Here is a 23811-nt window from a genome sequence, read left to right as displayed (position 1 = left end):
TTGCGTTTTCCCTTCCGATTTTAAAAGAATTTAAACATTCTGGGCCCTGCGCGTCCTACCTGCTGGGCCTAACAGATGAGCCAGGTGGGAAGTGTGAAACAACCCGAACACTCATTCTGGAACAAGACGGACGGCCTCGGCTGATGAGACCTCAGCCGTAAGCTTTGCCATAGCGCTCCCCCTGCAGGCAAGTGCCCCTGGGCCGCAGCTCCCCGGCCCCCCGGGAGCACCCATCTCAGGCCTCCCCGTCTCCCCCATGGCTTCAACGGAACGCAGAACCACACAGCAAACCTACACCCAAAAGACTAAATCCTGCTGTTACCACTGCTACCCACCAGATAGGACCGGCCCCAAAGCTGAGCGGCTCGGACTCAGCACAAGACGCTGCCAAGTGGGAAATTACTGCTTCGGCGTTTTTGCAAGGATGTCGTAGAAACAGAGGACGGGCTCTGGCGCTCGGAGAAGCCAGCAGGACACTCGGCTCCGAGACTGCCAGCTACGACTGACCAGGGCATGGGGCTGGGCTTCTGACGTAGGCGCTCAGCGTTCGCTTCCATCCCCCTCATCCTGGAAGCCGCCTCGCTGCTTCCCGAGTGGCAGCCGCGGTCTAACCTTCGAACGCACGGGGGACGTGGCGCAGTGGTCATCACAGAACGCTCGAGCCTCATACCTGGGTCGACTCCGCTTGGACCATAGGTTCCGGTTACTCGAGGCTCGACCGCGGCCGGCCGGTCCGACTGTGAACACGCACGGTACAGAACTGAACGCAGACACTGCCCTGAGCATCCAGACTCATGGCGCAGCACCCTCGGGGGGCAGGAATGGCTCCATTCTGCACGTGCGAGGACTGAGGCTAAGTGATCCGCCGAGGGGCCCGCAGCTTGCAGGCACCGGGGTCTGAGTTCGGATCCGGGATCTGTCTCCAAGGGCGCCTCTATTCATCAGTACCCGCCCGGCCCCCAGACGTACGGAGAGGACCAGACACAAGCCCAGAAGAGCGCCGGCCGCCCTGGCGCCTCGGGACGCCTCTGCCGGCCGCACACAGACCCTGCGGCCAACGGGCGCCCGGGAGCAGCTGCCGCCGGGGAGCGAGGTGCACCTTGCAAAGAGCCTCCCCCACCCCGGCCCCAGCCTGCGCGCAGCGCTTGGGCGCCCCGGTGCAGCTCGCTAGGGGCGGGAAGAGGGCGCTGCTCAGCATCCCCGCCTCCCCGGCGCCCGCGCTCCCGGGCGCGCACCCGCCTGCCGGTCTCCTGCCGCCGCCGCTGCCCGCACCATGACGACCTGCTCCTGGCTGCGGTGCCGCGGGGCCCCGCGCCTCCGCCCCCGCGCCTGCTGCCGGCGGCCCGTGGCCAGTTTGCTGCAGCTCCGCGGCTACGCCCGGGGGCTGGCCGGCCTCTCCGCCGGGCTGCTGCGTACCGACAGCTTCGTGGGCGGCCGCTGGCTCCCGGCCGCCGCCACCTTCCCGGTGCACGACCCTGCCAGCGGCGCCGCGCTCGGCTCGGTGGCCGACTGCGGGGTGCCCGAGGCCCGCGCCGCGGTGCGCGCCGCCTACGAGGCTTTCCGCAGCTGGAGGGGGGTCTCGGCCAAGGTGAGAGCGCGCGCCGGGGGAGCGGGCAAGGGCCGGCCGGGCCGGGAACAGAGGGAGCTTTGCCCCAGAGCGAAACCAGCCGCCTGGTGCCCCCTGTTCGCCCCAGTTCCCAGAAAGGCGGAGCCCCACGCAAGGCAGGAGACGATCGACACAGACGTTTGGCGCACGCCTCGGTGCCCAGCCTGTGCCGGGCGCCGGGGACACGGCCGGCCCTCAGTCTCCTGGTGGGCACTGTCCAGCAGGGGGCGCAGTAGTGAGCTGCGTGTGCGCGTGTGCGCGTGTGCGCGTGCAGGCTGCGGTGGCCGGGGGAGGGAGCGCGCGCAGCATGCGGGCTTCCCGGGGGGGGGGGAGGGAGTGGGACAAATCCTGGACTGTCCTCCTCCAGGCTTTCCCCCACCTGAAGGGATAAAAGATGCCATTTCCTGACAGCGAATGCTAGAGAATTGGGGCGGTTGTAGGCGCCATCAGAGTGGGAGGATGAGTAAGAATAAAACTACTGGAGACATTTTCTTCCTCCCTCATTCATTAATATAATACCTAGAGTCAACCCAGCGAAGTCCTTTCCTGCCCTACCAGTCAAAGGACAAGTCCCAGAGTCCTGGCCTCCCTTCACCCCTCAGCTGTTCAGGGAGCACCTGCCCATGTGCCCTGCCCTGTTGGGGGTGCCTTGGATACATCAGTTTGGACAGCAAAGATTCTGCCCTTTGGGAGCTCACGTGGGGCTGGGAGACAGAGCAGAGATCCAAACTACAAACATATGCGCAGTACCTAAGCAAATCGGTGTGTCAGAGGGATGGATGCCAAGAAGACGGGAAGAAGTAGAAGCTAGGGGAGAGGGTGGGCCCGCAGGGAAGGGGCCAGGTGCGGCATACAGGGTATGGCTGGGTGCTTGCTCAGCTAGGACTGCCGCCACAGTCCTGCAGGCTGCTGCGGCTCCAGCTGTCACTGTTCCGCATTTCTGGAGGCTGCAACATCTGGAGCCGGGTCAGGCCGAAGCTGGGAGTCAGGAACTCAGGGTAGGTCTCCCACATGGGTGCCAGAGGCCCAACTACTTGAGCTGTCACCTGCTGCTTCCCAGCATGCGCTCAGCCGGAAGCTGGAGAGGCAGAACTTGAACCCAATCACTCTGCTAAGGGATGCTGGCATCCTAAGTAGTTTCTTAACCGTTGTGCCAATGCCCAGCCCTTTAATTGCCTTTTCTTATGAAGATAGTTGTATTGGATTAGTGCACCCCAAATGACCTCATTTGAATTTAATTACCTCTTTTTTAATATTTATTTATTTGAAAGAGTTGAAAGAGGGAGGTCTTTCATCCGCTGGTTTGTTCCCTAAATGGCCGCAATGGCCAGCGCTGAGCTGATCCAAAACCAAGAGCCATGAGCTTCTTTTTGGGCTGTCCTCTGCTGCTTTCCCCGGCGCATTAGCAGGGAGCTGGATCAGAAGTAGAGCAGCCAGGACTCGAACTGGGGCCCATATGGGATGCTGGCAGTGCAGACTGGGGCTTTAACCTGACGTGCCACAGCACTGACCCCTTAATTACCTCTTTTAAGAACCTTTTTTAAAAAAACTTTCATTTAGTAAATATAAATTTCCAAAGTACAGCTTATGGATTACAGTGGCTTCCCCCCCCCATAACTTCCTTCCCACTCGTACCCCTTTCCTCTCCCGTTCCCTCTCCCCTTCCATTCACATCAAGATTCATTTTCAATTATCTTTATATACAGAAGATCAATTTAGTATATATTAAGTAAAGATTTCATCAGTTTGCACCCACACAGAAACACAAAGTGTAAAGTACTGTTTGAGTACTAGTTATAGCATTAATTCACATTGGACAACCCATTAAGGACAGAGATCCTACATGAGGAGTAAGTACACAGTGACTCCTGTTGTTGATTTAACAATTTGACACTCTTGTTTATGGCGTCAGTAATCTCCCTAAGCTCTAGTCATGAGTTGCCAAGGCTATGGAAGCCTTTTGAGTTCGCCGACTTCGATCTTATTTAGACAAGGTCATAGTCAAAGTGGAAGTTCTCTCCTCCCTTCAGAGAAAGGTACCTCCTTCTTTGATAGCCCGTTCTTTCTACTGGGATCTCACTCGCAGAGATCTTTCATTTAGGTTTTTATTGTTGTTGTTGTTGTTGCCAGAGTGTCTTGGCTTTCCATGCCTAAAATACTCTCATGGGCTTTTCAGCCGGATCCAAATGCCTTAAGGGCTGATTCTGAGGCCAGAGTGCTGTTTAGGACATCTGCCGTTCTATGAGTCTGCTGTGTATCCCGCTTCCCATGTTGGATCGTTCTCTCCCTTTTTTATTCTATCAGTTAGTATTCGCAGACACTAGTCTTGTTTGTGTGATCCCTTTGACTCTTAGACCTATCAGTATGATCAATTGTGAACTGAAATTGATCACTTGGACTAGTGAGATGGCATTGGTACATGCCACCTTGATGGGATTGTATTGGAATCTCCTGGCACATTTCTAACTCCACCATTTGGGGCAAGTCCGATTGAGCATGTCCCAAATTGTACATCTCCTCCCTCTCTTATTCCCACTCTTCTATTTAACAGGGATCACTTTTCAGTTAAATTTAAACACCTAAGAATAATTGTGTGTTAATTACAGAGTTCAACCAATAGTATTAACTAGAACAAAAAAAAATTAGTAAGAACTTTTTTTTATAAATACAGTCACATTCTGAAGTTCTGGGGGTCCTTGGGTTGGGGACACCAGCAGGCCTTATCAGGGTAGGCCTCATTGACAATAACGTTCCAACCTCAAGAGCCTAACTTCATCCCTTTGCCAGCACAGTAACACAGTCATGGTGCAGCGGTCCGGGTGTGGTCATCTTTGAAGGCCATTACTGTCCCCTCCACGGCTACGTACCACCCTTGGCACTGCACATGTGCTTTATTGAGTCCTTCCAATGGCCCTAGGAAGTAGACTTCTGATTCATGCTGTGGCCGGGGCGCCGGGGTGGAGCTGGCAGAGGGAGGCCTGCTGGTCACCCTCCAGCCTTCTCCGCTGGCCACATCGGGGAGCTGGGTTGGGGGCTGCGTAACTCTGTCGCTGTCTGCCTCTGCGAACCCTGAGTGTCGTGCACATCCATAGCCCTCACCCAGGCTGTGCAGGGTATGGGAGGGGTACACGTTCAGCAGAAGCCATCCTTGGAAGTGGGCTCTTTCCCGCCCTGCTCCTGTGTGCTCTGACCCTGTCTGGTGACACTGGGCAGTGCGGCTTCCGGGCAGCCCCGTGGCCCTGCAGGGAATCCACAGCCGCTCTGCAGTGCTGGTGCTCCTGAGCTGGGACACACAGGAGGGCAGCTGCCTTCAGTGCGTTTTCCATGTATGATATATTTTTTAAAAGATTTATTTATTTGAAAGGCAGAGATACAAAGAGAGGAGAAAGAGAAACAGAGAGGAAGGTCTTCCATCTGCTGGTTCACTCCCCAAATAGGCACAACAGCTGGGGCTGGGCCAGGCTGAAGCCAGGAGCCAGGAGCCAGGAGCTTCTTCCGGGTCTCCCATGTGGGTGCAGGACTTGGGTCATCCTCTGCTGCTTTTTCAGGTGCATTAGCAGGGAGCTGGATGGGAAGTGAAGCAGCTGGGACTCGAACCGGCACTCATATGGGATGCCCGCACTGCAGGCGAAGGCTTAACCTGCTGCACCACAGCCCCGGCCCCACTTAGGGTTTCCCACTTGCAGTGGATTTATCAGGACGTAACCCATTGTCAGTCGGAGCCTCTATTGCGTTTTCTACAGCACAGTACAAAACGCTGCAAACTTGGTGGCTGAAGCCACAGAAATGATTGTCTCAGATCAGGAGGCTAAACCCGGAACGGAAAGCCTCAGCCTGAGGCCGGGGGGGCAGGGTCTTGGCTTGTGAGCACGTCTGCTCCGGGTGTCTCCTCACATTGTCTCCCTCACTGCATGCGTCTGTCTCTGTCGAAATTTCTTGATGGGACAAGTCTGCTCTCAGAAGCCCAACTTGTACTTTGCATACTCGGGCAATTTCCGGCTTCCCCTGATGTCTGTGTTCAGCTGGGACCTGTGTTGCCTGCCACAGGCAGAATCTACTGCTGCTTCTCACAGATCCCATGCTGTCTCATGGTTCTCTCTCCTTTCTCAGGCTCAGTGTGGAGCAGACCCTGTGTGCACACGTGAGGGGGTCTTCAGAAGTTCACGGAAAATGTGTATTAGGAAAAACCTGCAAGTTTTCAAATTTGGGGGCACCAAAATGGACTTATCTTTTAATTCTAGTTTTCCTTGGAAGTCCTCTCGTATTTGTTTCTCTGGATTCCAGTGTTTCCTCCCGCACACAGGATAACCCCCAGGACGCTGGCCTGCGGTTGTCGGGTTCTTCTCTGACAGTGCACTGAGCAGGGGTAAACAGGTGTACTTACTGGAGGAATATTGCTTTAAGAGAAGCTGACGCCTACCATAAGAAGCTACACGGATTTAAAACAATTTTAGTGGGGCTAGTGCTGTGCCATAATGAGTTAAGCTGTTGCCTTGCAATGCTGGCATCCCACACGGGTGCCTGTTTGAGTCTCATCTGCTCCACTTCCAATCCAGCTCCCTGCTCATGCACCTAGGAAAGCAGTAGAAGATGGCCCAAGTGCTTGGGCCCTTGCACCCATGTGGAAGACCCAGAAGAAGCCCCTTGGTCCTGACTTTGGCCTGGCCCAGCCCTAGCCCCATCTGGGGAGAGGGCCTGCAGGTGGAAGACCTCTCTATATATTTCTCTCTCTCTCTCTCTCTCTCTCTCTCTCCATCTCTCTCTCTCCATCTCTCCATCTCTCCATCTCTGCCTTTCAAATAAGTCTTAAAAAAATGTTTGGTACCAAAATAAACATGTTTTAATTCCATTTTTCCACAAACATGTAGAAGCAGCTTTGTGCGTAAATATATAGGAAGCGATTTACTGTGCCATTGCCCCACACGACAACAGGAGCTGAGAGGTCCCACAGGCCGCTGTCTGCAAGCAGCCCAGGAAAGCTGGAGGTAGAGGAGCCCTAGTCCACGTCTGTAAGCCCCAGAGCCAGGGGTGCCAGCGTCTGAGGCCTGAGGTTCAAGGTCGGGAGAGATGGGCGTTTCAGCTCACATATGGGGCAAATTCGCCCTTCCGCAGCCTTGTCCCTCTATTCAGGCCCTCAGCGGATTGGCCAAAGCCTACACACGTGGGTGAGGGTGGATCTGCCTTACTCAGCCCCCTGGTTCAAAGGCAAATCTCCCAGAGGCACGGTCACACACACACCCAGAAGTGATGTTCGGTGAGCTCTCTGGGCATCCCATTGCTCAGGGTGGGGAATCTTTTGTTTCTGCCAAGGGTCCCTTGGATATTTACAGCATCATTCATGGGCCATACAAAATGATCAAGTTAAAATTTTGCCTGCTGTAGATCATAAGTTTTGAGTAGCGCCCGTAGCTGCCTTGGCAATGACCCCTGTGTTTTGTCAGTTACGCTGACCCCTGAACATAGCCAAGAACGGGACCACAGGGCGAGTAAGGTAGCAGGCTGCAGCTGGCCGGCCCTCCCAGTCTGTGCTTTATTGCCCACCTGCCTGCCTTCTTTTTCAGGAGAGGAGTGTGCTCCTTCGGAACTGGTACGATTTAATGATACGAAATAAGGACGACCTTGCCAAAGTCATCACTGCTGAGAGCGTAAGTGTAAGATCCCGGCTGGCGACCGAGAGCCACTGGGAGCTGCCCTTCCTTGTCCTGGGATCTGACACCAGTCACTGGTGCCGGGCACTCACATTCTCCCAAGTTTGATGTTCTCGTGAATCCTTTAGTGACATGCAAACATAGATTGCATTTGGAACCGTAGGAACACTGCTTTTTCATCGTTTTTTTTTCACATGTGCCTTTTTTAAAAAATGTTGCTCTTGTGATTTTTTTTAATGTATCAACTATTCCTCGACCGGTGTAAGAAATTATTTGACACCGTGGTCACCTTTGGGAGAGATCAGAAGGAAGGGAAAACAACTGGAAGATGCAGTTGTAGACATCGCCCCCGGATTTGTGAACATGCTGCGAGTGCACCAGACACCTGTGGCTCTGGTGGCACAGCCACGCTGTCTCTCGATTCTGCCTTCCTAGTCCCACGTCCAAGTTAGAAACTGCCCGGCAGCCCCGTGGGTTTTACCGAGAGAGACTTTGCACGTCTCCTTGCGGCTGTGAACACTGTAGAGCCCAGCCCAGCCCAGCCCAGCCCGGCTCCTAGCGGCAGGTGGTAATAATGCTTTTTCTGCTTTCATGTAGGGGAAGCCACTGAAGGAGGCGCAGGGAGAAATTCTCTACTCGGCCCATTTCCTGGAGTGGTTTTCTGAGGAAGCCCGGCGCATTTATGGCGACATCATCGCTACTCCCACCAAGGGGAGGCGGGCCCTGGTCCTCAAGCAGCCCATAGGTGTGGCCACGGTCATCACGCCGGTACGTGCCTGGCAGGAGCTGTGAGATCCCAGGGTAGGAGGTTGCGTAGACAGGCAGGACCAACATCTTCGTCGTGGGCAGGTGTACTCACCCTGTTAGGCTTGTCACCTGTCCTGGGTTTCCTGGTCCCTCTCGGGAGCTGTCTGAGACAGTGCTGGGTGTGGCGTGGTAAGTGGGTGTTTGTGTTTGCTGGCGCCCTGGAGGCAGGTGGCCCCCAGAAGCCAGCCAGGGGCTTTTGTGACTTGGCACAGGGACCTCTTCCCAGGCCTGCCAAGCACCGCTGAAAAGATCTGATATTTATCATTTTCAAAAGACTTCAGATATGAGGATGTGTTCTGTTAAATGCATCATAGTTTAGGGAAAATTTATCCTTAATTTATGGTTCGCAGCAGCTGCAAACGCATTGGTCACTGGGCCAGGTTCTAGAAGTCGAAAGGCTGAGAAATAAGACGTTGGGTGTGCCTGCACGGGGCTGTAGTGTACTTGTGGGCACCCAGTGTCTCTCAGTGACTGGCACTCCTGGGTCCCATATTCACTCCCTCCCATCTCTGCCGGTGGGGCTCAAGGGCATGCTTCCCACTGTGCGTCCTAACAGGTGGAATCCACGCCCCCTTCCCCCCCACACACACACTGCCTAGACTTGCTGGTTTTGACTCAAAATTCACTGTTTATGGGTTGTGTGGCCTCCGGCAAATGATTTCACTGTGCCACCTCCAGTCCCCCAAACCTGTAATTGAGGATAATACGAACCTTGCTGAATTGTGAGAACCATTTAGTTATAATTTTAAGGCAAAAGATTTTTACGATCTGGAGAGAAAACAGTATTCGTTATAATTTTTAACATGCTTAAAACAATGTATGACACAAAACAAGCGCTATGCAAGTGTTTATGGATCAAAGATAAAATACTCCTGTGACAGATACGTGGGTACCTATAGATAACTATAAACGTGGACGTAGAGGGAAGTTGTCCGTCATCTGCTATTTCTTGTCTTTGCTAATGTTTCCTCCCAGGAGCCCACTTGTGGACCTCCTGTCCACGTCAGCTCTCACAACACAACTGCAAGGTTCAGTAGTTGTGGTGGTCGCCACGCCTCTCACAAAGCCGAAAACACTCTCTGGCTGACCCTTGTCCTAAGGCTGATGCACCGTGTTTGCCCCAAACATGTTTCCTGTCGCCATGGGCCTTTATCTCCCCAGTTCCGCCAGCTGGCAGAGGCAGGTGTTCTGAGAGCTCACCTGGTCAGTGGAGCCCAGCTTATGCAAGGGGGGTTGTTGACTGACTTTTTGACCTGACACCCTGGGGACCAGTGAGGCAGTCCTTCCCTTACACACTTTCTCTCTCTTCTGACCCCAGTGGAACTTCCCCAGCGCCATGATCACCCGCAAGGTGGGGGCCGCCCTGGCAGCTGGCTGCACCGTGGTGGTGAAACCTGCCGAGGACACGCCCTTCTCTGCCCTGGCCCTGGCCGAGGTGAGCCTCTCTCCCCTGGAGCTGCAGAGCCAACAAACTCCGTGATTTTTAATCCAAAGCAGAAGCAATTCTGGGACCTCCTTCTTGGCTGGCATCTCGTGCTCCGTGGTGTTATGTTATAATCTTGCTCTATTTAGGGGGAAAAAATGAATGGGGGATTTTAAAAAAAAGATTTTATTTATTTTAGAGGCAGAGTTACAGACAGAGAGAGGGAGAGACAGAGAGATCTTCCACCCGCTGGTTCAGTCCCCAAATGGCTGCAGCAGCCAGGGCTGGGCCAGGCCAAAGCCAGGAGCTTCTTCCAGGTCTCCCTTGTGAGTGCAGGGACCCAAGTACTTGGCCCATTTTCTGCTGCTTCCCCAGCCCCTACTTCTTGCTTTTGAAAAAACCTACATTTCTTTCCTTTATAAGTCAACTTCGTTTTTGTTTTTTTTGTTTTGTTTTGTTTTTTGTTTTTTTTGTTTTTTTGTATTTTTTTTGTTTTTTGTTTTTTGTTGTTTTTTTTTGCCTGGACACTGGGGAGTGACTTTTTCCCTCTAGCTGTAAAGAATAGCCCTAATGGCCGGCACCGTGGCTCAGCAGGTTAAATCCTCTGTCTGGATATCATCCCATAAGGATGCTGATTCTAGTTCCGGTTGCTCCTCTTCCAATCCAGCTCTCTGCTATGGTCTGGGAAAGCAGTAGAAGATGGGCCAAGTGCTTGGGCCTCTGCACCGGCGTGGGAGACCCAGAGGAAGCTCCTGGCTCCTGGCTTCACATCGGCCCAGCTCCGGCCATTGTGGCCATTTCAGGGGTGAACCAGCAGATGGAAGACCTCTCTCTCTGTCTCTCTCCCTCTCCGTCTGTAACTATCTTCCAAATAAATAAATAAAATCTATAAGATAAAAATAGGCCTCGCAATAGAACCGGAACAATGACTTTGCGATGACTGCTTTGGCCAATGCGGCAGAGATGCAGTGAACCTGTTCAATGTGTATTTTCAATCCTTGTTTTTTTTTAAATCTACAGAAAGTTCCCAGGATTTGCTCTTCAGCCTGGGTTTGGTTTTCCTCCTCAGGAAGTCTTGCATCATTGAATTGAACCCTTTGTGTCATTTGGTTTTTGCATTCTTCCCATCTCGGCTCTAACGTTTGAGATGATCTTCCTTTTCGCCTCAATTTTTCCTTAAGGTTCTGTATGTTGTGTGTTCCTGAAGCGACTTTTTCCTTTTCTTTCTCTTTCCTGTGTCCCCTCACGTCTTTTCTAAACTTCTGTCACGCTGATGTGTTCTGTTCCTGTGTGGCTGGGTGCGATGCTCTCCCCATCCTGTCTCGTGTTGAGATACTGAGGTGCGGCTTGGGCCTGCTCTGTGGGCACACCTTTCTGATGGGCTTTGTTACCTACAGGGATACAATTCTGCCCCTTATTTTTTTTTTTTTTTTTTTTTTGGACAGGTAGAGTGGATAGTGAGAGAGAGAGAGAGAGAGAGAGAGAGAGAAAGGTCTTCCTTTTTGCCGTTGGTTCACCCTCCATTGGCCGCTGTGGCCATTGCATCTTGCTGATCCGAAACCAGGAGCCAGGTGCTTCCCCTGGTCTCCCATGCGGGTGCAGGGCCCAAGGACTTGGGCCATCCTCCACTGCACTCCCGGGCCATAGCAGAGAGCTGGCCTGGAAGAGGGGCAACCGGGGTAGAATCCGGCGCCCCGACCGGGACTAGAACCCGGTGTGCCGGCGCCGCAAGGCGGAGGATTAGCCTGTTAAGCCACGGCGCCGGCCCTGCCCCTTATTTTAACCACTTTGTGCGGAACCTGGCCTCAAGTGTTCTTGTGAGTGGTAGGCTTATTTCCACAGGAAGTCAGGTTTCCTGAGCCCTTGGAAGGAGACAGGGAGAGGCAGCTCCTCCCCTTCACGGGAGTTTCTCGAGCTTTCTTGTGTGGGGTGCTCCAGGAGGTGACTCGCCTGGAACACACATGGCCTGGCTCCACTCCCTCCCGGCGTTCAGCTGGGTCAGCCTCGCCTCCCACTTACAGCCGCTCTTGTCTGTGCTGTTAATTGGGTGCAGGCACACCTGTGGGCTGTTTGGCGTTCTCTGTTATCAGGTCCTTGAACACCTGTGGGCTCGGAGCGGGGAGGAGGGGGTTCCATGTTATCAGCCCCATGTTACTGCCTTGCTGGCGGGCACACAGGTCCCATTCCTGTAGGGGGTGTAGGCCCACCCACTTGTGACTTGTGGCTGTGGAGGTACCTTGTCATCTGGTTGTGTCCGTGTTTGTTATTAGCGTCTTGCAGTCGTCACTGCTATTTCGGGTTTGCTCTTTAATTTCTGTTTCTACGAGGAGGGAGACTCAAAGAGTGTGACCACCGCCACCTTCAAGAATCCCCATCAGCTCTATGGAATGTGTTAATGGCATTCAGACATGAGCATCACCCAGGAGATCCAAAGAGTATCCCCCCAGGAAGGAGCTCTGGGTTCCAGCACAGGCAGCTGGGGGTGGCTGGCTGTGTCACTCTGCTGGGTTCTGTCTTCCACACCTCCCTTCCCTAAGCACACTGGGAAGAGCCATGCGAAGCTTTGCCCTGTTGCCCTGTGCATAGTAGGTGCTCACTAAATATTCTTTCAGGTCCACAGGTCAATCGGATGACTGTTCTTGGAACCTCCTCTGACTCGTTTGGGAAAGAAATCCAATGTTTTGGTGCTTTTTGCTTTTTTTCCTTTTTTTTGAACAGAAGGTGGCATTGGAACTCTAAGATATTTTAATGCTGTGCAACAACACACTAGATCACCTTGGCACTAATAAGAATCTTACTTTAGTTACAACTGTACTCTTCTCCTGTCACCATTGATTTATGTTTTCCCATCACATTGTGAACTAAACATCTGTTTCTCTTGTTTTTCTCAGTCCGGTGATTTGCGGCCGTGTGTTGGCTGTTTCTCTTTCTAGCTTGCAAACCAGGCGGGAATTCCTGCAGGTGTGTACAACGTCATTCCCTGCTCTCGGAATAAGGCCAAGGAAGTGGGGGAAGTTCTTTGCACCGACCCTCTGGTGTCCAAAATCTCCTTTACTGGCTCGACCGCCACGGGAAAGGTACGCAGCTAAGTCTCAACGAAAATCAATGTCGTTCTATAGTTCCTCTCCATACAGTAGGAGAACACTGTCTCATCTCCCGCACCAGTGTAGAACGATTCCTGGAGTGTTGAGTAACTGTCAGAGAATTGTCAGCTCATCTGGTGACGTGTTGGGTGGCGTTCCCTAGGAGACATCACCTGGATTCCTGCCTGACCATACCGAGGGGGCTGGGCAGTGAGGGTCTCACTGTGTTCCCATTTTATTTTACTAAAGGTTTATTTATTTGAAAGGCAGAGTTACACACACACACACACACACACACACAGAGAGAGAGAGAGAGAGAGAGAGAAACATCCATCTGTTGATCTGCTGATTCACTCCCCAAATGGCCACAATGGCTGGGGCTGGGCCAGACCAAAATCAGGAGTCAGGAGCCTCATCTGGGTCTCCTGCGTGGGTACAGGAGCCCAAGCTCTTGAGCCACCTTTCACTGCTTCCCCAGGTGCATAAGCAGGGGGCTGTACTGGAAGTGGAGCAGCCAGGACTCGAACCAGTGCCCATGTGGGATGCTGGTGCTGTAGGCAGCAGCTTAACCCCCTACCCCACTGTACTGGCCCCTCTTTCCCCACCATTTCTTGTGCCTGAAGTTGCTGAAAGCTGTTCATTGCATAGATATTTCTACAATACTGGACTGCGTATTTCATAACCTAAACTTTGAGCTTCTAGGAACACATGCTTGATGTTGAAATGGGTGTCTTAGAATTGAACAAAAATGTGTTTACTATAAAGATGCCGAAATTGGAAGGTCTGGTTTTTTGTCTTCAATGTTGAAAAGTTCTACCCTTAAAACATGATTATGTTTCTGTGGGTAGATTTTTACTTATCTTTTTATAATTCAAAGAGGCGTGGGTGTTTAGGGTAGTGGTTAAGATGCCGCTTGGGATACTGGAGTGCATGGGTTCTAGTTCCTGGCTCAGCTCTCTACTCCAGCTTCCTGCTCATGCTCCCCCTGGGAGGCACCAGGAATGGCTCACAGAGACGTGGGTCCCTGGGTGTCAGGTGCCTGGCCCAGCCCCAGCAGGTATGTGGAGAGTGAACCAGCAGACGGGAGATAGCTCTCTCTCTACCTTACCAATAAAATTAAATAAATATTTTTCAAAAATGTTCAGAATAGAAAAAGAACAAAACGTTTCTGTTTAAGGGGCTTCTCCCTGGATGGTACGCTTTTTTCCTGGTAGCCTGTGTATGTATGTGCATATACACATACATACACTTGCACCTAGGCATGTGCTAGACACGTGCATGGACACACACAGCAGATGAAGGTGACACAAATCTCATCTAAAAGTCCGTGTGACGCTGGTCACTTTGAGGAACTGTGGGAAGCAGGAAGGAGCAATGCCATTGTTGTTAACTCCTCACCATTACCCTGGCTGCGTGCCACCATCTCCTGCTTTGGAATCCTGCCACTGGCTCCTATCAAAACAGGCACCTTTAAGAGCCATAGACTGCCACGCCCCCACCCCCTACCCGGCAGACTAACCCAGAGGGCTTCAAAACGTGACCATGAAGGATTTGGAGAAAAAGAGGGGGCCGGCCAGGTGGAGAGCGTCAGGGCATCTTTGCCAGAGAAATTCCCAGGAGGCTGCACCAGGCCAGCCAGGCTGTTGTTGCCGATGCCGGTTCCCTCCGCAGGTGCATCGCCTGACAGGTCCAGGAAGCCATGGCGCACCTGCCCGCCGGGCCCAGCCTTGCCCCTGTTTACCCAGGACCCTGATTTGCCTAGTGACTCAAAGGGATGAGGAATAAGCAGCCTGCCTGTCCCAGGCTTCTCCCAGGCTGATTGTCACCGAGAACTGGCGGCCTCACTCCTGCTCTGGGCTGCAGCTTCTTGCCTCTCAGCTGCAGGAAGCCGGTTCGGAGGTGCCCGCTCGCCCTCAGCCCCTCTGAGGGGCCCTGTCCAGTGTTTTACGGCACACAGTGCCTCGCCTCTTCCCCAGCTGAGAACTGTTCCAAGAGTGGGCATCTGACTTGAGGGAGAAAGGGTCCCTCGGCTGGCCAGTGGCCTGCCACAGTGGCCATGCATGGAGACGGGGGCCTGGCCAGCCACACTCTGTCTTGGGAAGCTGAGCTTCTGAGGATGTCATGAGGCAGAGCTGGAGCCAAAGCCAGGGCAAGCCCAGGTCATGGGGAAGGAGAGATGGAGCAGGTAGGGGGTGCTGTCCGAGGACCCAGAGCAAGTGAAGGTGGGAGAACAGATGCCATGGAGAAGGTGAGACCAAGTGACCGGACAGTAAGCATCTATTTACAGGGAAGCAAGTACAGGAAAAGACAGTGGCAGATAACAGTTCTTAAAAATTCAAAATTGAGGGGCTGGTGCCATGGCGTAGCATGTAAAAGCTGCTGCCTGCAGTGCTGGCATCCCATATGGGCGCTGGTTCCACTTCTGATCCAGCTCTCTGCTATGGCCTGGGAAAGCAGAAGATGGCTCAAGTCCTTGGGCCCTCGTACCCCCATGGGAGACCTGGAAAAAGCTCCTGGCTTCCGATCAGCACAGCTCCGGCCGTTGCGGCCATCTGGGGAGTGAACCAGCAGATGGGAGACCTCTCTCTCTCTGCCTCTGCCTCTCTGTAACTCTGCCTTTCAAATAAATAAATAATTTTTTTTTAAAAATGCAAAATTAAATAGCTATGTTGAGTCCAATGAAGAAATATTTTTCATCTTAAAATGTGTACTCCTGGGCCGGCGCCGCGGCTCACTAGGCTAATCCTCCGCCTTGCGGCGCCGGCACACCGGGTTCTAGTCCCGGTCGGGGCACCGATCCTGTCCCGGTTGCCCCTCTTCCAGGCCAGCTCTCTGCTATGGCCAGGGAGTGCAGTGGAAGATGGCCCAAGTGCTTGGGCCCTGCACCCCATGGGAGACCAGGAGAAGCACCTGGCTCCTGCCATCGGATCAGCGCGGTGCGCCGGCCGCAGCGCGCCTACCGCGGCGGCCATTGGAGGGTGAACCAACGGCAAAAGGAAGACCTTTCTCTCTGTCTCTCTCACTGTCCACTCTGCCTGTCCAAAAAAAAAAAAAAAATGTGTACTCCTTAGTTGGATAGTGATGTTGATGGAGAAGCTCATGGCTGCTACTTCATGCCTGGAATATTAACCTCTGGGCATACAGAGAAGTGCTGGCTTAGTCTCCACTTCCAGCAGTTCTGAGTTTTTACCCAGGACCCTATTACAAAACCTGTAGCTTAGGAGGGTGGCTTTCCTAGAGCAAACCTGGCCTTGTGAATACTGTCTGTTCAACTTGAACTATCTCACGTGGGTCCATCAGCAGCCACACCTGGACAAGGGCCTGCCGTGCTGTAATAAAGCATTTAGACATCCCTAAGCAGCTTTCTTAGGCCGTGAATGCCTTATAGCTGTATACTGAGTCATCAACTTTACCAGCTTACCCTGGAGGAATAATTGCAGTGTTGTTTTTAAAGGCAAGTAATTGAAAGCAATCTAAATGTCCTACAGCTAGGGGCTAGGTGAATAAATTGTAGAACAGCCCATGCAAGAATGTTCTAGAAACATGTGTGCCAGCATGAGAGGATCTTCATATTATAGTGTTACACTAAAGTAGCAAAGTATAAAATGTTATGAACATGTTGAAGTACTCCAGACATATGGTTAAGTGGGAAGAAAAAGCAGGTTATAAAACTATAATCATGGGGCTGCACTGTGGCGCAATGGGTTGACACCCTGGCCTGAAGCGCCGGCATCCCATATGGGCGCCGGTTAGAGTCCCGGCTGCTCCACTTCTGATCTGGCTCTCTGCTGTGGCCTGGGAAAGCAGTGGAAGATGGCTCAAGTCCTTGGGCCCCTGCACCCATGTGGGAGACCTGGAAGAAGCTCCTGGTTCCTGGCTTCGGATTGGCACAGCTCCGGCCATTGTGGCCAATTGGGGAGTGAACCAGCAGATGGTAGACCTCTCTCTCTCTCTCTCTCTCTCTCTCTCTCTCTGCTTCTCCTCTCTCTGTGTAACTGTGACTTTCAAGTAAAATAAATCTGTAAAAAAAAAAAAAAAAAAAAAAACTGTAATCATACAATCCCATTTGCTTTTGTTAAAGAAATACTTATAGTTGTCCCTCCTTATCCATGAGGGTCTGGTTCCAGGATCCCTGTAGATACCAAAATATACATATGTTCAGGCCTCTTACATAAAATAGTGTAGTATTTATGTACAACCTATGCATGTTCTAATTTAAATCATCCCTAAATGACTTTCAATACTTATTGCCATTTAAAATGTTATACCATATTATTTAGGAATAATAACAAGCAAGAAAAGCATTTTTTTTTCAAATATGTTCTATCTTCAGTTGGTTGAAACTGCAGAGATCAAACCTAGGGACATGGAGGGGCAACTGTATACGTGAACCTGTGTGGCCAAGTTCCAGATAAATGCACCTTAACCTGTGATCAGGGGTGAGCTATGGGCGGTGGGATTCTGGGTGATTTTATTACCTCATCTCTACCTTGTGGCTTTTAAGCCTGTGCTATAATGTTTTTGAATTGGAAGTATACTTCTATGGTTCAGAAGTCAGGCCAGTATTAACACGTGTGAACGTGTTAACATGTGTGCCTTGAGAAGTCACCCTCACCCCATCCCTGACTCCCTCCCCCACATCTGTCAAGTCAATGCTTTTAAAAAGTTTCTTATTATCTTCTCAGGATTTCATCATTACAAACAAATACAAGTGAACTTCAGAAAGTCCATGGAAATTAGAATTCAAAATTCAATGTAGGCCGGCACCGTGGCTCAACAGGCTAATCCTCCACCTAGCGGCACCGGCACACCGGGTTCTAGTCCCGGTCGGGGTGCCGGATTCTGTCCCAGTTGCCCCTCTTCCAGGCCAGCTCTCTGCTGTGGCCCGGGAGTGCAGTGGAGGATGGCCCAGGTCCTTGGGCCCTGCACCCCACGGGAGACCAGGAGAAGCACCTGGCTCCTGGCTTCGGATCAGTGCGGTGCGCCGGCCGCAGTGCACCAGCCGTGGCGGCCATTGGAGGGTGAACCAACGGCAAAGGAAGACCTTTCTCTCTGTCTCTCTCTCTCTTTCTCACTGTCCACTCTGCCTGTCCAAAAAAAAAAAAAAAAAAGAAAAAAGAAAAAAAAATTCAATGTAATATTTGTTTTCTATTAACTTTTCAAAGACCATAATCATATGAATATATATTCTCATTTCTCCCTTTTTTAATGCAAAGTATCACCCCTACATAGTGCTGCACACCCTCTTGCTTCACTTGGGCATTTTTTTTAAAGATTTATTTATTTTACCTGAAAGTCACAGTTACACAGAAAAGAAAGGCAGCGGGGGCGGGGGGGGTCTTCCATCTGCTGGTTCACTCCCCAACTGGCCGCAACGGCTGGAGCTGCGCCAATCCGAAACCAGGAACCAGGAGCTTCTTCCGGGTTTCCCACGCAGGTGCAGGGACCCAAGGACTTGGGCCATCTTCCACTGCCTTCCCAGGCCATAGCAGAGAGCTGGATCAGAAATGGAGCAGCCGGGTCTTGAACTGGCACCTATATGGGATGCCGGCACTGCAGGCAGCAGCTTTACCCACTACGCCACAGCATTGGCCCCGGGCGTTTGTTTCAAACGAAGGTTGGTATCCGGGCGGCTGGTTCAGTGCTCACAGGTTCCCTCCTCTGCCCACAGATCCTCCTGCGCCACGCAGCCAGCTCTGTGAAGAGGGTCTCCATGGAGCTGGGCGGCCTTGCTCCCTTCATTGTGTTTGACAGCGCCAACGTGGAGCAGGCTGTAGCAGGGGCCATGGCTTCAAAATTTAGGAATGCTGGACAGGTGAGTCCTGTGGGGTTTTCGCAGGGCTTGGGTATATGCACACACACACTTCATAAAGCACTGGCTTTTATCTCCACTGCCTTACTCATCTCTTGGAGGGAAACTTGTGGGTCCCCATCCATTGTTCATTCTTTATTTGTTCACTCTTTCAGCAAATATTCAGCAAAGGCCTGAATATTTGCTTGGGGCTATGCTAGGCTGGGAGAGTCCCAAGACAGGGAAGATACCTAATCCGTGGCATCGAAGAATTTCCAGAACAGCATTAGTTTTTCATCACATTGTCCCCTCTTATTTCCCCTACACTTTGGATTGGGCTAGGGTCATCCCTTGGTTTCCATAGGAGATTGGGTCTAGAATACCCTCAGATACCAAAATCTGGGGCGCTCTAGTTCCTCCTATGAGGATGGCACAGTACTCGGATTGTCATATAACCTGTGCACATACTCCTGGGTGTTGTAAATCACATCTGGATTGCTAAGAATACCTAACACCACGGACACTCTGCGTAGGCCATGCTTATTCCATATTGACAGGGACCAAAATGTCTGTAATGTTCAGAACAGATGAAGTTTGAAAGGAACAATTTCTGACCAGCGGTTGGTTGAATCCAGAGATGCACAGAGGGATGACTATTTTCATAATTTCCCCTCATTGGGCTTTTCTCCTCAGACACAAAGCAGCCCTGAACAGCCAGGGTGTGAGGTCCGCAGACTTTTAAGGACAAGAAGGTGGGAAAGTGTTGAGGGTGGTGCTTAGAAACATTCAAAACCTGGCTGCCTTTGAGACATACCCCAGGCCAGTAGAGTGCTGGGCGAGGTCTGAGCAGGCGGCAGTGGGCGCACCACGCATGTCCAAGCTGTCCTAAGGGAGAGGAGCTGAGCTCACGTCTGCATAGCAAACCGTGGAGTAGCCAATCTGGTAGGGACCTCCCAAGTCACCATAGGCATCCCTCGCATCTTACAAATGAGCAGCAACTTGCAAAAGACCAAGTGACTAGTGGTTGGTCACCATGCATGGGCTGTTGTCCCAACTCTGCCAGAGTACTGGTGCTGTCAGCCCAGAGTCCGGTCTCCCAGTTCCTATCCAAGCTGCTAAAATCCTGATGACTTAAGAAGTATTTTAAAACCCTTTGCCTTAAAAGTACCATCAACAAGTGATTTAAACACTTTCCAGAAATTTCCAGTATGTATTTTATTCAGAAATTTCCAGTGTTTATTCCAGAAATGGAAAGGTTATGTTGTGGGGAAAAATGAAATGTTGTGTAATCTATTAAATAGTTTTCATCTTTATTTTGGCCTTTAGTAATTATTTCTTTCCTTTTCATATAACTTCAGTAAGCTTGGTTTTTCAGATATAGAAGTAGAGCAGCCAGGTCTCGAACCAGTGCCCATATGGGATACCAGTGCTTCAGGCCAGGGCATTAACCTGCTGCGCCACAGCCGGCCCCAGATATGGTTCCTTTAACAAACACAAAATGCCAGGATCTGTAACCTTCTGTGGCATGCTGTAAAGCCACAGCCTGGAGATTTGTTGCTTTAAGCCAAGGAAAGGGGACCAGCACTGTGGCACTGTGGATGACGCTGCTGCATGAGATGCTGGCATCCCATGTGGGAGAGCAGGTGTGCGTCCCAGCTGCTCCACTTCTTCCTCATGTGCTGGGAAGGGAGTGGAAAACGAGCCAAGCACTTGACCCCTGCCACACTAGTGGGAGACCCTAAGAGAGTTCCGGGCTCCTGCCTCTGGGCTGGCCCAGTCCCAGCTATTGCAGTCGTTTGGGGAGTGAACCAGTGGATGGAAGACCTCTCTCTGTCATTCTGCCTTTCAAATAAATAAATAAATCTTTAAGGAAGAAAGGGAGGGAGGGAGGGAAGAGGGGAGGAAATAAATGCACAGGGCACAAAGTGTGCAGACATGCTTCAGCCAGGAAAGCATGATTAAGAAAAAAGACAAGCAGCAAACCGATCAGTGGTTACCCATAATGGGTTCTATTTCACACTTGTTCTTAGCCAAAAGGCCGAGAAGTGATATATAATGGGTTATATTTCAAAATTTCTTCATACATGGTCTAATTATAAATAATTAGAAGAAAAAGCAAGGGTCTTTTTGGTAATTCAGGCTGCATGCGGGAAGGGTCCTGTGTCCATTATTGAAATGTCAGATTCTCACAACACCTGGAAGGTTTCAGGTAAAGGACGTCGAGTTCACACACACACAAATACACACACACACACACACACACACCCCAGCCTCTGCTCTCAGAGATCCTTGCAGAGTTGCAGGCTATTTTTTCTTCCTGTTTGTATTGTAATGGAAGCCACTTGTAGGAACTTGGGTGTGTTTTTGTTTGTTCTGCACACACATACTTGCTAACTTGTTAAACCACGAATGGACAACAGCTGTAGAGGGAGTGGGTGTCTCCCTTTGGGCCAGCTTGGCCTCCTGACAAGCTGCCCGGGGAAGCATCTTTGCAGAGACATGGGGCTGCCTCCTGTCTCTTGGATGGGCCAACGGTTCCTGAGAAACTGACTCTGTGTGTTTGTTTTGCCTCCTGTCCAGACTTGCGTTTGCTCAAACCGATTCCTGGTGCAGAGGGGGATTCATGATTCCTTTGTGAACAAATTTGCTGAAGCAATGAAGAAAACTCTGCGTGTAGGGAATGGATTTGAGGAGGGAACCACGCAAGGCCCGCTAATCAATGAAAAAGCAGTAGAAAAGGTAAGTTCATTGTATTGTGTTAATTTCATTGCTTTGATATCAAAAACTTACTTAAGCAGCAAACACTTTGGTAGGCTGCCTAGTGAGGCTGTTGTGGAAGCAATAGAAAAACCTTGGACAGGGTGAGGGGCCTGAGTTTCTACGAATCTGTGAATTGAGTGGCACCGTCTGGTCATCGACTCCTCCAGCCCCGAGTGCCCCTCCCTGCTTGCCCGGCCCTTCTCGGACTTGCAGCTGCGCCGGTCATAACTCTTCCCTGGATGACAAAATGCCCTTCTGGAAGAATCCTTGATGGAAGCAACCCAGCAGGGCGAGGATGTGGAGAAAGGGGGACACTTATACACTGTTGGTGGGAATATGAATTAGTGCAGCCACGGTGGAAAACAGTGTGGAGATTTCCTTAAAAAACAAGAGATAGACTTTCCTATGATCCAGCAATCCCACTACTGGGTATACACCCAAAAATTGTATCAAAGAGACAGCTGTTCCACTGTATTTATAGCAGCACTGTTCACAATATATGGACTCAACAGAAGTGCCCATCATCAGATAATATATAATAAATTTATACACACAATGAGCAAATGGATAAACAGATAAATATATACACACACAATGGAATATTATTCAACTGTAAAAATGATGTTCTATCATTTGCAGCAAAATGGTTGAAACTGGAGGATATTATGTCGAGTGAAGTAAGCCAGACACAGAAAGACAAATACCGCATGTGGTCCCTTCTTTGCAGGAGCTAAAATCAAAGGGTGGGAAAGGAAACCCAGCAGGGAAATGGAAACTCACAGGTGCCGGAGTCAGGCCTTGGGAGGGCAGAGGGCTCCTCCGCTGGGGAAGGGTCTCTGTTGAATAAAGAAGTTATCTCTAGGCTGCTACTAGGGGAGACGTCTCTCTCTGTTACTCTGCTTTTGAAATAAATCTTTTTAAGAGTTCTTACAAAGAACTTTAAAAAATAATAATAATACCAAACATCCCATAAGTTCTCTAGGTAAGTTTCTACAAATAGAAAGAGGTTTGACAGAATGCTTTGAATGGGGCAGACCCTGGAAGCTGGAAAATATGTGTGGGAAAGAGGGAAGGAGATGCAGCCAGCCGCTGGGTGAACCTGAGGAACTAAAACCAACAAGAGCTACCTCACGTAGCTTAGGTGCTTGGGTGGGAAGCAGCCTGACCGACCTCCGCGCTCAGGGGCCGTGGCCAGCGGAGCCCGTGGGCAGGCGGGTCAGCTTTCTACGGGGAAGCGGCCAGGTCTGGCATTACCTCCGACTCCTCTGGGTAGAGAAAACGCATCAAGGTTCATGTTGGCACCGTTCGCATTTTATAAATGACTTTGATCCCTGGGGACTGATCGGGGTTCTTGCCTGTTTAGTGAGAATGACTAGGGTTCGAACCAACTGTGGCTCAAGTCCCAGAGGGTGGTACTCAGCCCCCACATGCCCGTGATGGACACAGATGCTGGGGCTCCCTCCGAGGAGATGGTTGTTCATTTGCCTGTGGTAGGTCCCCCCCCCCCCCCCCCACCGTGATGATGCTTTGCTGCCCCCAAGCCGGGAAACCCAAAGTGAAATGCAAACATTCCCCTCTAGATGGCAGTGTGTGCTGGACTGTCAAGCACCCATACTTGCAGGTTTTCTATTGTAGTGGAGAGAAGTTAGGTAAACATCTTGTTTCTAAACAATCTGTTAAGGTTCTCACTGCCATGGAGTGGATCCCAGCAAACATCACTGCATTTCCTATGTAATATGACAAGAGGAGGGCAGACCAGATTCTATTTGGGGACAAGAGGTGAGCCCCTATTAAGTTAAATAGTATTTTAAAAGCATAAATCAGCACCAGTGTTTGTGGCACAGCAGGTTAAGCCCCCTCTTGCAACACCAGCATCCATATCAAAGTGCTGGTTCGAGTCCCCGCTGCTCCACTTCCGATCCAGCTGTCTGCTAGTGTGCCTGGGAAAGCAGTGGATGATGGCCCAGCACTCGGGCGTGTGCCATGCATGTGGGAGACCCAGATGGAATTCCAGGCTTTTGGTTTCAGCCAGGCCCATCCCATCCCTGGCAGCTGTGGCAATTTGGGTAGTGAATCAGTGAATGCCAGACCTCTTTCTATCTCTCCCTCTCTAAGTCTTCCTACCAAATAAAGCTTAAAACATTAGCTACATATATATATAATTGACAGCAAGCCACCCCCAGCGGGTGGGCATTTGTTGCATATGTGGGGTGCATGGACCCATACAGGGCGAGTCCAGACGACAGAATGTGGCCAAGCCTGTGTTGGCCTCTCTTCTGGAAGCCTCTAGAAAACTGAGCTGAGGCAGAAGGGAGGAGGACCGCCCTGCTCCACGGATGGTGATGGGCTTCTGAGAGGCAGAAGAGTGGGAGCACGTGGGCGTGCCCAGGGAGCCTGTGCAGTGTCATGATGGGGCCTTTCTAGAACTGGCTGGTGTGCAGAGGAGGGGGAGGAGGTAGAGAGGGAGAAGAGGAGACACACGGCTGGCTGGTTGTGCTTCTGCACTGTTTCCGGGGCTTCCCACAGCACCTCCCCACCACCACCGTACACACAGGACAGCAGAGGGGGTTGTTCTGAACAAATACAGCAGCCCACCCAGAAGGGCGCCCGCTGCAAGCGTGGGAGTCTCCTGGCCATGCCCTTTGGGGAAAGGGCTGCTGAGCCAGAGCAACCTCATTCAGGGGACAGCCGAA

General features: G+C 51.4%; 2 protein-coding genes across 4 annotated transcripts in view; one reads left to right on the top strand and one right to left on the bottom strand.

Moving 5' to 3' along the window:
* The window catches only part of GPLD1 (glycosylphosphatidylinositol specific phospholipase D1), a 62437-nt gene extending 61559 nt beyond the window's left edge, over nt 1–878 (bottom strand). For 2 of the 3 annotated variants that reach the window (XM_062185278.1, XM_062185274.1), the window contains exon 1: nt 336–473. The gene's annotated coding sequence lies outside the window, so the exon portion shown is untranslated. Of the gene's footprint in view, nt 1–335; nt 474–670 lie in introns of those variants that run through there. The other variant, XM_062185270.1, reaches the window with a different exon arrangement.
* A 393-nt stretch (nt 879–1271) lies between these two features.
* Nucleotides 1272–23811, top strand: part of ALDH5A1 (aldehyde dehydrogenase 5 family member A1) — a 32649-nt gene continuing 10109 nt past the window's right edge. The window contains exons 1-7 of the mRNA XM_062185256.1: nt 1272–1588; nt 7168–7251; nt 7852–8022; nt 9380–9496; nt 12418–12561; nt 18239–18382; nt 20939–21097. Coding sequence (XP_062041240.1) covers nt 1274–1588; nt 7168–7251; nt 7852–8022; nt 9380–9496; nt 12418–12561; nt 18239–18382; nt 20939–21097 — 1134 coding nt within the window. The 5' untranslated portion in view covers nt 1272–1273. The remainder of the gene's footprint in view (nt 1589–7167; nt 7252–7851; nt 8023–9379; nt 9497–12417; nt 12562–18238; nt 18383–20938; nt 21098–23811) is intronic.

This window comes from Lepus europaeus, chromosome 3 (assembly GCF_033115175.1).
Source record: "Lepus europaeus isolate LE1 chromosome 3, mLepTim1.pri, whole genome shotgun sequence".
In the NCBI taxonomy this organism is placed as follows: domain Eukaryota; kingdom Metazoa; phylum Chordata; class Mammalia; order Lagomorpha; family Leporidae; genus Lepus; species Lepus europaeus.
This window is presented reverse-complemented; position numbering and strand designations above follow the sequence as displayed.